The following is a 13815-nucleotide window of genomic DNA, read 5'->3' on the forward strand; positions in this document are numbered from 1 at the left end:
GAGAAGCTGCGCTGATGTTTCTCGCTCTGTGCATAACTCAGGTCAGCTGGACCCCGGGGGGGACGGACTGCGATTGAGTCCATTTCTTTGATTTCGTCACAGGAGCTGGAGGAGGTCTGATTCACTCCTTTTCCTGCCCGACCTCCCTCCACGCTGCCTTTCTCCTCTTTAATCCACCCTCTGCTGTTCCCAGTGACCTGTGGAGACATCTTTCCCACTAACATGCATCCACTCTTGTCTTTAATAGCCCGCAGGACTCACAAAAAAAAAAAAAAAAAAGGACCTGTCGAGATAATCAGCTTTTTTTCTATCCTCTCTAAAAGGCAGAGGTTCTTTTCCGCGTCACTTTGACCCGGAGAATACCGGGCAGGATAAACCCAGGCGTGGAGTGGGGTTATGAAGGCGGCTTCACCTTGAAGGGCCACACTTCAGATCCCGGGAAACCACAAAAAGCAATTAAAAGTATTGATGGAACTTCAATAGCTCTTAAACAGTGCTGCCAGACACCTCGGGGCAAGTAGCACACTAATCTTTTTCTTTCCCTCATCTCTCCATCGCTCCGTTCTCTCCCCTCGCTCGCCCTCGTTCACTCACTCTTCGCCGGAGACAAAGTTGGTCTCGATCATTTTCCAAACAGGAGAATAATAAATATTCAGAGACATGCGACGCAGGTGGCTGAAGTGAAAAACAGAGCCGAGACACCGGGAAGCTGGGTGTGACAATGACGGTAATTAAAGTTGATCTAATCCAAACTAGCTTATTAGCCCGCTAATTGGTTGTGTATGTTCAAGCACGTAAATGTGTGCAGTGTGTGTGTGCGAGAGAGAAACAATTTCAACCGAGCCACTAAAGTCACTGCTGCCTGTGCGCACCATTTACTGTGCACCCCGCACTAATGGACCCTCTCACAGAGACGCACTTTGCAGAAGATCGTCTTCCATACGACAAGAGGAAATGGAAGAGGAGCGAGGGCGGGGCTGGCAGGGAGGGGGCTGCTAAACCTCTGAAGCACAAGCAGGATGTTTATCTGAAGCCCTCCTGCCGTGTTCACTTGCTAAATCGCTGATTTACAGCCCAAAGCCTCCATAGCCGTGTAAAAAGGACTTATAGTGGTGTTCCTGTGATGAGACACGGTATAAAGGGTGATAGCTGGAGCACTAAAAACACGGGAGCTGTACAAGACAGACAGAGTCATTATTTACCTTTGCACTGGTTGGTGTTCTTATCCAGAATGGCCTTGGTTGACACTATTTTTCCGTACCTGTAAAGAAAAGAGAAATGGAATTCAGTGTTTTTGACTCTTCAGGACCTTTAACACTCACTTGAACACCCCCCCGCTGGTTAAAGCAGATGTTTTAATTCGGCACTTTCTCCCATGTAGTTGCAGCTACAATTTGCAAAAGCAGCACAAATGTCAAAAGCCAAATCGGGAGAGAGAAACCTCTCGGGGTTAATAACGTTACGTGTGCGGCTGACTTCTCTATGAATGTGCAGCCCCCTGACATTTGAGAGGGTCACCCAACATTTTCATAAGGTCTAATGGCACACATGAACAGTGGAGCGTCTCGAAAGTTCACTGCAACATATTCAATTTGGATCCTAAAATGTATAAAATGAGCAGAAAACAGAGACGTAAAAATGTGACACAACATGTTGAGCTTTAGAGGTGCTGGTACTCTGTAACCCCCCCCACACACACACACACACAGCCGAGGTTAATTGTCCAACCAGTTTCATTTATTAATGCTAGGCTAAGTGATAAACATCTTGGATTCAGCTGTATACTGGAGAGAGAATGATACCATCCTCTCGACTTGATAAGAGTACCCTTCCCATTTCGCTGACTGGACACCAACATTCCCAACAAGCTCTGGAAGCATTCGACCAATCACAAAAGGAGTAAAACCCACGTGTTTCAGACAGAGGCTGAAAAGAGGAGCTGCAGCAGAGGGCAGTCTGAGGAAAGTGATGGATTTTTCCTGAACGTTAGATCAAATTAACGTTTTCAACTGAAATAAAATAATGAACCCGAGTAGGAGCTAAATCTGTCTCCTTATTGACCCACTATCTGCTTGTCTCAGCTAAAACAGCAACATTTAGCATTGTGAGTACAGTATGGATGAGTGTGTGTGTGTGTGTGTGTGTGTGCATTCGTCAATTTCCATGTGTGGATATAATTTTATGTATATATTTGTATACGTGTGTGTGCAAATGCACTTCTCCTTGTACAATTCCATTTGTGTAGGTGGTGTGTACAAGCTTGTATATAAATGCATAAGTGAGAACAATTCCCTGTGTGTTTAACGCACTTTGCAATGACTGAGCAGAGAAGCATTTGGCACGCACACACACACGCACGCACAAACACACACACACACATTCATTCTGTAGGGAAGAAGCAGTGGTGCATCCTGGCCCATATTTCACCAGCAGGGGATAATTGTGCCATTTCTCAACGAGTGGCAGAGACTCTATTTACTGCATGCTGCGGTGGGGTGGGTGGTGGATATGAACTGATGAGATCCGAGAGGAAAACTACCAGCTCATGCACACAAACACATACTGAGTGAGTATATGCACACGCACTAGCACACACGCACACTCACAGCATGTATATTCACACACATGCGCCTTACTCTTAAAAAAAAAGGATATGAACACAAAGGCAGCACTCACCAATCAGTGGCTCGTCTCTCCTCTGCAGATAAACAGGCCATTTTAGCTAAAGAGATCCATCATCTAATGCAACAGAACAGGGCGGATGTGCAATGTTTGATCACACTGAGACACTCCAGTGGAAGTACACGAGACGAGCATGGAGCAGGGAGGTTTGTTTGATTAGGGAACATGCAGCGGGGGGGCTGCAGCATCTCACACTGTAGAGGACCAAGTGCAGAATGTAAGATCTATCATGGTGGATGGGATCCCTTTAAAGATTTATAAAGAGATTTATTTTAAATGCAGCTGAGACACCATGTATTGATTATAAAAATGCTGGATGGGAGTTAGCCCTAAGTGATATCGACTTAATCAAATTGTAATAGTTTGAAATAAATGCAAATCTCAAAATAAAAATAAGAAACACCTACAATCAATAGTTGTTTGAATATTTGAGAAGGACACGTGAATATCTTCTTTTTAATTGACCTAAAACACAAAATATAAGATTTATGCTTAAGATTCCTGCCAGTTTACTGAAGCTAAATCCCAGAGGACATGGAATCATAACTCAATATGATCTTTTATTGATAGAATACTGAGTAATAATGTAAAGACAAGCCACTGAGCTGGCTCGTGTGCTACCTGTCTATCTATCTGCACACAGGTTCCTGCCCTGCTTCAGAGCTTAACTGGGAAAAACATAAAAAAAAGCTCTATACTCTCAGTCTGGGAACCAGTTAAGAAGCTCAGAGCTTTTGGCACAAATTGGGGGAAAGTTCTCATTAAAAAACTTTGTTTGGACTCTGTGGAAGCGGGAGACAGCAGCTTCTCGATGCCAACTCATCACCGCTCGCCTGGTTACATGTTAAAGACGGCTCATCACCGTGTCCCCTCCGCCGTCCAAACAAACGCCTGCAAAGACGCTGCAGCGAGATGAAAGGACGAGTGGAGAGGAGACGGCTTCCCGGGGCCGTAATGGAGACATATTGGAACAGGATGGAGAATGTGATCGGAATCTTCATGTTTGTGGCGTATGTGTGTGTGTCTGTTTCTGTGTGTGTGTGTGTGTGTGTGTGTGGATGACCCTGCTGGCGGCTGCTTCGCCTCTCTGCCAGCCAGGCCTGGGGAGGCTTTGATGTGACAGAGGCAGTGCCTGTGAAGCGCAGGTTTAACACTGTGATGCTGTGGCCCTGGATGCAGAGCCTGTCTCCACTAATCCCATTTCAATCACTCTCGCTGCCTCTTATCTCTGACTGGCCCTCGGCCCTCTGCCCCCCTCAGCCCCCCCTCCTCACAAATCTTCTCCTCTGTCTACCCCTCTTCCTCTCTTAATGTCTCCCTACCGTCCTTTACGTTCCCTTACCATTTCCCACACTGTATCCTTGTCTCCTCTCCTTCCGTCTCTGGCTTCCTCCCTTCTCCAAATAGGAATCCGTGGCAATCGTTCTGATGCAACGTCGGATCAACCCCGCGGAAAATAAGAAGCTAGAAATGAAACTGCTTATAAAAAATGGAGGCTTCATGAGCTATTTGAAGATGATGAAAATGTACAAATTGTGGTGATGTAAAACATGTCATTCACTTGACAGCTGTCCGGACTGTGAGAGGCGATGAAAACCGAAGCTCAGCCCGAGAGCCCGGCTACGTTTCTGAGAGGGCGGCCGGATGACACCCCCGCACTGCGCTTCTCCTTTCCCCCCCCACGCCCCGTTCACATCGCTGGATGAAATGATCCAGACGTATTCCCTTTCTGTCCTCAGAGCTGAGGGAGTGAAGTGGCCCCTTCAGCGTGAGAGAGAGGAAGAGCTGATCAGAACCACCTCAAGTCGCCGCACAGTGGGAGCACGGCACAGGAGGAGGATGGACGGACCACCCAAGTTTTGTTCTCAGACGCTGGGCTCCTCTAAAGGTCTGGGAGGGTGTGAGTAGATTCAGAAAACTGACAACGGCTTGAATCGGAAGGTGAAACTCGAAATAATAAGACAAAGACCACCTTCTGTCACTGGGATGGGCCGAGAGGCAGTTGAACCTGTGACCGTGGACAAAGACTCAATCGCTGCATCAAGGACTCTGAAGGAGCAGAGATGAAGGAATGGTCACTGATTCTTAGAGGTTTCATTCCCACCTCAACATTCAGAAAGTAATATAGATGGAGTTCTGCAATAAATTAAGTTAATATTTAGCTTTAGATTATTATTCCACACATATTATTTCTTTCTAATCTTTCTAATTACTTATAATCTAGGATAATAATAATAATACTGTCAAGATAAGCATTGGAGCTGAAAAAGTGCTTTTTAATAGGTTAGACAAAAAATTGGTTTAAAAGGTTGATATCTCATCAACGACTCAATAACCAAAGATCAAACTTTCTTAAAGACATAATGACATTATTAGCTGATTTGATCGAACAGCATTTTTGGTAAATTAAATCTAATACTCACTCATAATTCTGCCATTTATATATTGAGGATAATATTAATAATAATGTCAAGGTAAGCATAGAATCCCCTCCCAAAAAAAATTTCAAGATTGTTTACCCCATATCTCCCTTAATCAGGATCCAAGACATGATGAATCCAATGTTCACAGGTTTGTCAAATGACCAAATCAGCATGAACATTAATATCTGTGATGGTGTGACTCCAATGTGTGATGGTTTGACACAAAACCACCCACGTGCAAATTGAGAAATCTGTTTGCGCTTTGGCAGAAAGAAGAAGCAACAAGTAAAACAGATGCAGGAGGGCTGAGGCTTCCCTGAGCTGACCTGTGTAAAATCAAAGAACTGTGGTTTCTCAGCACCGATGGGCCACCTGTGCTGGGGGAGGGGGGGCAGGTGCAGGAGGCACACAATGGAGAACAGTAACGTCAGTGTACCATCACCTCTTGTACGTCTCTACTCAAGGAAAATAATTAGCAGAGAGTGGAATACCGCAGCTGAAAAAAGAAAGTGAGCTCTACTGAGATTTCTCCTCATGCAGGTGCAGAAGACACCCGTCATCCAGCGTCACTAACCCGTTTACCCAGAAGGCTTTGGTAAGCTATCATACTGTTATATGAAAAAAGGTGGAACAGTTATATTGGTGCTTCTGTTGGCAGCACAGGGAAGGATGTGTTATTTCTATAAATTAGTAGGTGACAACTTTTCCAACCAACAAATAACTTTAACAAGCTTTTCCCAGGTTTTGCATACACACTAAAAATACCACCAGGTGACCTTTGATTAAGGGAACATTATTCATTTTGTTTCTGATGTCACGTACGACATGGATATTGCATTATTTCTATAATGTATTTGCTTTGAATAGTTCAAGTTAAAAAAAAAGTCTAATTTCCGGCTCAGGTCCTTGTGAGGGATCTGTGCAACATTTTCACTGATTGTGATTTAGTTTTATCTGAAAGTCTCCTGTGATCAGATACAGCCCGCCGGTGCAGTTTGAATGGAAGAAATTTTAAAAAGAAGTTGACGCTTTTAAAGAGAGAGATTCCCTGGGGAAAGAGCTTTGTGACAGAAGGAAGTGGAAATGACTAAATGAAGAAAGGGAACCTGAGCTTCATAAACAGGAATAATCTTTTCAGAGGTAAAATAAGAGGGCTGGTGGCTAAAAATAAGAAACCTGATGAAAACTGCTCAAAAAGGAAATGAGGAATCTTAAAAAGACAAAGAAAAGCCGGAGAAAGACAGGGGACATACAAAAAATATGAATACAATAGCTTGTTCATTGTTCATATCCTCTGAGCCTCTATACTGGTAGATGGTGTTAATGCTGACAACGACGCATTTTACTCAAATTCCTCCATGTGCATAATTAATATCAACATTTAATATAGCTGTTCCAGTATATTATAGTTATATGATAATAGAGTCGAAATTCCGAAAGATTCCCTGTTTAAATATCAATGTGTTGGAGAAGAAAAGCAACAATGAATCAAAGGCCTTTATCAAATTGAATTTGGCTTCTGCACGTTATCCTTTTCTTGCCAGAATTGTGTTTTTGAATTGTGTGTTGTTGGCAGGTTTGTGGTGCGCTGGCAAATTTTACCTTCAAACCTTTAATGTGTAAATGTGGGAAACATCTTGGAACAGAGACATAATCCTGCCTAGAGTGTTTTTTTACTTCTTCTTTCTGAAGCAGATTTAGCTGTTTTTGTTCTTTACCTATTGACACATGAATTGAATGTCGGGCCTTTTCTTGCAAACAACACAGATGCTTTAATAACTAACAGTGTCTTTTACTGGACAGATAATAATAAGAAATATGCTAATAGAAATTCCACAACACATACAAAATATACAACTGCTGACTCCAGCGCTGTCTTCCCAATAGTCAGTCATCAACCAAGGTGTGAGCGCAGTTCAAAATAAAAGAGGCGCATGCCAATGCTTGATCTCTGGTATGAAGCCGACAGTAAACAGTGCTGGAAACAAAAGTAAACTGTGTGCGTTCTCAAAGGCTGTTGAACTGTTTTCAAATGCAGGAATGTGATGCTGTGCCAACATATCTACTGGAGCTCGAGGTCTGTTCCTCCTCCTGAATAAACGTGAATTCACTGAGCTGCGGGAACCGAGGAAAAACTTCTTTAGAGATCAACAACTTTAGACTTGGAAGTTTAAATAGATATGGATGCGTTGACAACCATTATTCAATTTTTAAAGGAGACAATGTGTTAACAAGGTTTAGAGGTGCTGGTGGGTTCTTCTTTTGATATACCTCTGGACAAGCTAGAAAAGCTGCCTCCCGTTGTTTTCAGTCTTTATCCAATTCTAAGCCAAACAGCTGTCCACCCAGTTTCGAGAGTGGTACTGACCCTCTCATCTATCTCTTGGTCAGAAGACAAATACGTTTCTCTATCCCAGTCGGCTCTTCGAGATCTAAGTGGGTGCTGCTGTGTCCTGGAGAAGATATGGAAGTCTGTATCTAGATTGGCCCTGACACCCATCTGGGCTCTAACCAGCAGACTGAGGATGTATTTCCTAGAGGACCAACAGGTAGAGAAAGCCTGTTCTGTGACAGCTACAGGAAAGATCTTCAGACACCATGAACAAAAAGTGCGTCATACCCACATGCCATCCTCTGCTGTCTGACATGCACAAATGACCATGTGTCATCTGAGCCGCTGCTGCTCTTCACTGTCTGGACGCTGATCCAACTGAAAGGGAAAGTCAGTGGAGGGAAATGGTCGGGGAAGAGAAGATAGCGGGTTGAAGCCAGAGAGTCCAGAGATCTGAGGTTTGTTGGTACTTGGGTCAATCGGTGGCTGCTGCCTCTGGACCTTATAACCTTTCCTCAACTGAGGCCAGATAAAATGTGATCGTTTGTGCCGACGACCGCAGTATTTGCTCTGATTATTGATATGCTACAAGCTAATGTCAAATGCAGCGATGTATCACGTAAATTTAACAGTTTTTAAAGGGCTGTGTAATTTGTATTAATTAAATATTAAAAAGGCTAAGGTCAAGAAAATCATTGCTGGAGCAATGACTGTTAACATCTCAGACTTTGGTGCAGAAGTGGAGGAGAAGCTCCTTCCAGACTCCAAATAGGCAAACTGTCTATGTGTCATGTATACAGTAATTAGGGGGATAAATAATTCAAACAAACCAGCCTTGGGCGGAATCAGCTTCTCCGCTTGCCCTCTGCTCTGAAATCAATGTTTTGGGGAGTTGTGTAGTTTTAGTTTGTTTGACCTGAGGGGAGAGACGACAATGTCACCTCAGCAGGAGGGGAGAGATGGACATCGTGAGAAGATGTGAGAGAGCAGACGAGAGGCACGAGACAAACTGAAGGGAGAGGAGACCTGGAGAGACAGATGTGTTTACACATAGACACGCTGGTTAAGGTGGGTTCCGCTTCCACGATAAGCAGATGTTTCCACTCAGAATGAGGTTGTAAGAGCGGTTAAGTTTGGACATTCCTGCGGCTGCCTCATTACTTTTTTAAGACCCTAAGCACCACTATCTCTTTGTGCCCAGAGTGACGCACAACTGGACCTGTGTGATGCACTAATGTTGGTGAGGATACAGAATGGATTGTCGCAGAAAGTGGAGAGACGGATGAAGCAGGAAAAAAGAAAGCAACCCAAAGTGTGTAATATTAAAACTTGGCCCACACCTTTGCTCACACTGCGTATCCCCTCTGTCAGCTCTCTGAAGCAGAGGGGATAGGCCGGCTTTGATAGCCAGACAGCTAATGTCAAGAGTGGACCTCGGTGAGTCATTAGGGATAATGTGCCACTGCTGAGTGCCCAGGCCTCTGCTTCATAAAAACAGGTGGTCTCAGGGTCACCCCTCCCTTCTCCTCCCCTCAATTTCTCTACTTAGCATACCTCATGGCTCTCTCCCTCCTTCCCATCCCTCCTTTCCCCCCCTGCCTCCTCCACCGTTCCCTCAGCACACACGGGAAAGGTTATTTGGACAATTGATGGTGATTAGCTCTTGATTTGGCTCGCTCTGTTCGTTTGATCAGGCTGTGGCACGGAGGCCAAAGCCAGTGCGAGCGAGGGTGCAGCTGTGACTCGGCCGCGGCTGACATTGGGCGCGGAGAACCAACAGGAGGAGGAGGAGGAGGAGGAGGAGGGGGAGGTAGGGTGGAAGAGGAAGGAGGGTCGGGGGTTTAGGGAGCTCTAGGGTCCTTTGCTTTCTTGGCAATTTGAGTTATGGGTTCGGGGCTGCTGGCAGGGAAAATGTGAACTGTATGTTATTCCAGTTGTGGCCCTCGTAAAAAAAAAAGAAAAAGATCTCTCTCTCCCTTTAAACAGTTTGTCCAACAACCTGCCTTCCATTCTCGCTATGCCTCTCCTGGGTGGTAGATTGCTAACAAGAAAAACGTGGGTGCTGCCTAATACCTGGCTTGTAAAATGGGCTGTGAACTCAGCTTTGCCCTGAAGTGTTTGGGGCTGTATTGGTTTTTGTCAGCGTGGTTGGATGTTTTGGCTCCATCGATCTTTGGGTTGGAGGGGGTTTGGGGTTGGTGTTGGGCTTGGGGTTGATACAGTGCTTTAACCTGCCTGGTTATGCCAAGGATTTTTTTTTTCTCAAGTAACGGCTGCTCCATCCACCGCTCCACCCGTTCCTTCATCCATCCCTTCCCCTCGTACAGCCGGCCAGGCAAGTAGGAAGGCCTCTCGCTATCTGGGTGTTGAGCCAACAATCCCCACTCCACTCCTTTGGCCTCTTCGCTACACCCATATATCACGTTGACGGCTGCAGGGAACCCAACATCCAGCCAGCTGAACAAAACAGAGATTAAGCACCCACCCGAATCCATTTAATTACTCGTTCAACAGCTCTCGGCGTGTAGCCCCAACTGCTGTGAGAACTTTGGTGTTCTCCAGTCTTTACTTTTGCTCCCAGCGACCACAGGGAGGTTGGTTGAAGGAGGTGAATGGTCTCAAAGAAATCTTGCCCCTTGGTAACTCGAATGCTCTTTGTGTACCGCGTGTTTGTGTCCCAACAAATTCAAGGCTTGGTTACCAGGGTGTGTGCGGCTGGGGGGGTGGAAGTCAGCTGAAATGTTAACATGACATCACGTCACATCTGTAGACATCTGCGAATACAGAGTTTCTTCACTGACGAGTAAAGCCAGCATCAACAAAGAGAACAAAAGCACCACAAAATAAAACAATGATGTCATTATTTATAACACACGTAACGTCCCACTCTCATGCGCTAACAAAGGATTAATGCATTTAAGTCATTTTGCTGTATTACTTAGCAGTTGTTACGACTTTATCTTCAAAGGTAGTGATGTCTCTTTCTCTTTTGAGTTTTTTTTAATCCAGAAATTCAAACTTCTTCAAGATCTTTGATTTGTAACTGAACCCATGACCGGGGGGGGGGGGGGGGGGGGGGGGTTACAGCAACAGTAGAAGGTATTTATTTTTTGGCATCGCTCGGACGATGTGCAACAGCCTCCAATCAGCAGCTACAACATGGCCTGATGTCAAGAATGCATCAGTTTGGCGGCAGCATGTCCACTTTCGAGATATTAGGTGAACCAGGTTGGACAGAGCTGCCTTTCAAACATCACACACACACACCCACACAGAAACTTATAAAGTAATCCTCGAGAGAGCCGATAGATGGTGATGAGGAAAATTGCTAGGCCAGCTAATGTGACTGAAACTCCCCCAGTTCTCATTTTCCTACAACTACAGTGCATTTAGTGAGCGTTTATGTTTAACAGAGAGTCTCAGTAGGAGAGCTGATTGGCTGAGGGCCAGGAAAGGGGGTGCTGGGATATATATATATAATAAAAAAAAAAATGAGGGGAACCAAGGGTGCTGCAGACTGCAGAACAGTTGCATGACCTTTTCTTGAATGCTGCCACCCGCCAGCCGCCTGAAACACGGTCTGGCTAATTAAAGTTTCAGTGGCACTGGATTTTCCACTGGCACACCTCAAGCAACCTTGGGGCTATTGTGCGGGCGATACACACAGAGGGACGGATGGGAAATGTACGAAAAGAGAGAGAGAGGAAGCCAAGGAAAAAGCTGAGCCACTGGAGGACGGCACGACAGATCCAAGCAGTAACACACCGAGTCGGCGGGAGCAAGGCTATATATTAGAATGCAAATCTAGACTCACAAACATGCAGACTCCCCGGGTGCTTTACATAAGCCCCGACTCGGTTTGCCCTTCTAAACAGAATTGCTCAAAACATTCAAGATCACATGAATTAGAAATGAAATTGAAACTGTTAACAGAGTGGAGGCTGGAGCTGAGCAAGAGATATGCATTGCCAAAACGCTGAGTGCTTTTCCAAATCTTATCGGCCCGCCTGTCAGGCTAATGGAATTCCGATGGGTCAGTATCAAGAATAAACGCATGACTTATGACATGGTAACCGGGAGCAGTACCAAACACACTGGACAGCATGTTCCCGTCTCCAAAGGATCATTGAATAATTGGCCGCGTTTGACCGAGACATTTCTGGAACTATGGCCAAGGAAAGGTTATGCAACTAGACAGACTCGCTCATGGCCTGTATTTCACAATCTGCCGGCCTTGTCTCCATTAATGATCTTGACCCCCTTTTCGCCATTTTAGAAGTGAAAGGGCCTAATGGAGCCGAACAAAGCTGCTTGTGTGTGTGTCTTTGTGTGTGTGTGTGCGGTTGTATGTGATTGTGTGTGAGAGACAGAGACAAGGAGAGAGAGAGAGAGAGAGAGAGGGAGAGAGGGACAGAGAGAGAGAGAGAGAGAGGGAGAGAGAGAGAGAAATAGAGAGAGAGTGAAACCCCCCTCGACTGTGTGTTCCAGCTTGATGAGGTCTTGGTCTGTGATTCCTGGGGGAGGTGGTCCAATCTAAGCTTTATTCTGCCTTATTAAGCTGTGTGCAGGCAGGTGTGCATGTGTGTGTGTGTGTGTGTGTGTGCGTGTGTGTGTTTGCTCTATCAAGAGCACTTGGCAGATTTTTACGAGTGCCGTTGTGTGTGTCTCTAAAACACACACAGTTGGCAGCGGTTTAATGGGGTGTGGAAGGTATAGTACATGGACCCTTTTTCATTCCTGCGAGCGGCGAGTGTGTTGGTTTGATCACTTTGTCATTTAAGACCTTTAATATATCATTGTGTGTGTGTATATACTGTACAGCTACCACAAGGACAAATGTGGAGGCTGTGCATGTCTTTTTTTTACTGCACTGTTTACCTTATGGGATGTTTTATTACAAATTCACACAGAAACGCAGATGCATGAACATATCGATGTGGACCCTTGAGTACGCGCTTGTTCTCTAGTTCAAAAACGAAAGTGAGAGCAGTTGTTTGGGTTAGTCAATCACGAGACCGATGTTCTAACGACAGACAGACTGAGCCGACAGCGACCGGGGTCCAGGTGGATCTGCTTAGCTCCACATTTGACTCGGCTGTTCGCCCCGCGGTTTGACGCCCATGAGCTACAGCCACTGTAAATTCTTCGAACTGCTTCGCAAACGCAAATTGGTTTTCCATCTTCGTCTAAGTACAACATCATCTGCACAAAATGTCTCTCGTGTCTCCGGGCTGTCAGCTATTTATCCAGCGACTTACTGAAATATGATCTAATCGGGGGAATCGCCCCCCCACCCCCCCATTCCACTTGTTTCGACTGCGAGACCAGATACAGAGAAGTTTCCTCTCTTCGTTAAACATCTTCATCATCAATTTCAAAGATGACAGCTCAAATTAGGACTTCCAGTGTATATGGATTAGATTTTTCTCTCATAACGATTGCATCAAATAGCCACTTTCCAAAGAAGGAAATCACTGACATGATCATAATAATTGACGAATGATCTTTTTTTAACGTTCACACTAACGTTACTGTGGAATGTATGGAAAAACACTCAAGTTTCCAGGATAATATAAATCAGTGCGGACATTTATATTGGCTGCACTGAGCTGGGAGCTCCACGCACTGTTTAATACCTGCAGTGACGTGGAGCATATAATGGCCACGTAGACCATTAGAACCAGTGAGAATGCAACTATTAAATCCCCCTACTTAGGATGAGATTTACAAAGTGGCACTGACAGGAGTGACAGCACAAACCGCTGCATTTAACCGTAATGGTTCCCAGGACTTACGGTTGGCAGAGTTTGATGAGGTCCTGGTCGGTGGTCCCGGGTGGCAGGCCTCGGATGTAAAGGTTGGTCTTGCTCAGCTGCTCCGCCCCTCCGTGGCTGCAGCTGTTGGTGCTGGGGCTGGGAGGAGCCATCGGATGAGGGGGTGGAGCATAGGGCTGCTGGGAGGAGAACAGAGAGGAAGGGGAAAGGTTTAGCACAAATAACCAAATTACAGGTTTCAATTTTTTAAGACACGGCGAGTGAAAGGTGTGAAGAAACAATAAGGCAACCGGAGGACAGAGAAGATCAGGGATGAGGCTTCATTAAAACCCAGTGATGCAGTAAAAAAGCCACTGGTTCATTTTCAGGGTGTTCATTTTTTAACCAACCTCGGGACTTCTTAATCTTAAGTAAACATTTCCCCCCCGGGGGAGATGTGTGAAATTAGGGTTCATGAGGCACCCGGCAGCTTATAAACAGTTTTAAGTGATGGCAACTTCCTGCTTACTATTCATACCCTCAAAACCAATTTCATCTCACTGTAAAACAATTTACCACCTCCATGGGTGTGATATCTTGACACAGTAATCCTCTCAAGCCTATT

The 13815-nt window shown here is 45.2% G+C and overlaps 1 protein-coding gene across 1 annotated transcript in view; it reads right to left on the bottom strand.

The window, feature by feature from the left end:
• LOC133972785 (RNA-binding motif, single-stranded-interacting protein 3-like) overlaps positions 1-13815 on the bottom strand; it is a gene marked incomplete in the record, with an annotated part of 235040 nt that overhangs the window by 117389 nt on the left and 103836 nt on the right. Inside the window, 2 exon segments of the mRNA XM_062410357.1 lie at positions 1203-1261; positions 13233-13390. Coding sequence (XP_062266341.1) covers positions 1203-1261; positions 13233-13390 — 217 coding nt within the window.

Source organism: Platichthys flesus, chromosome 17 (genome assembly GCF_949316205.1).
Source record: "Platichthys flesus chromosome 17, fPlaFle2.1, whole genome shotgun sequence".
Taxonomy (NCBI): Eukaryota; Metazoa; Chordata; class Actinopteri; order Pleuronectiformes; family Pleuronectidae; genus Platichthys; species Platichthys flesus.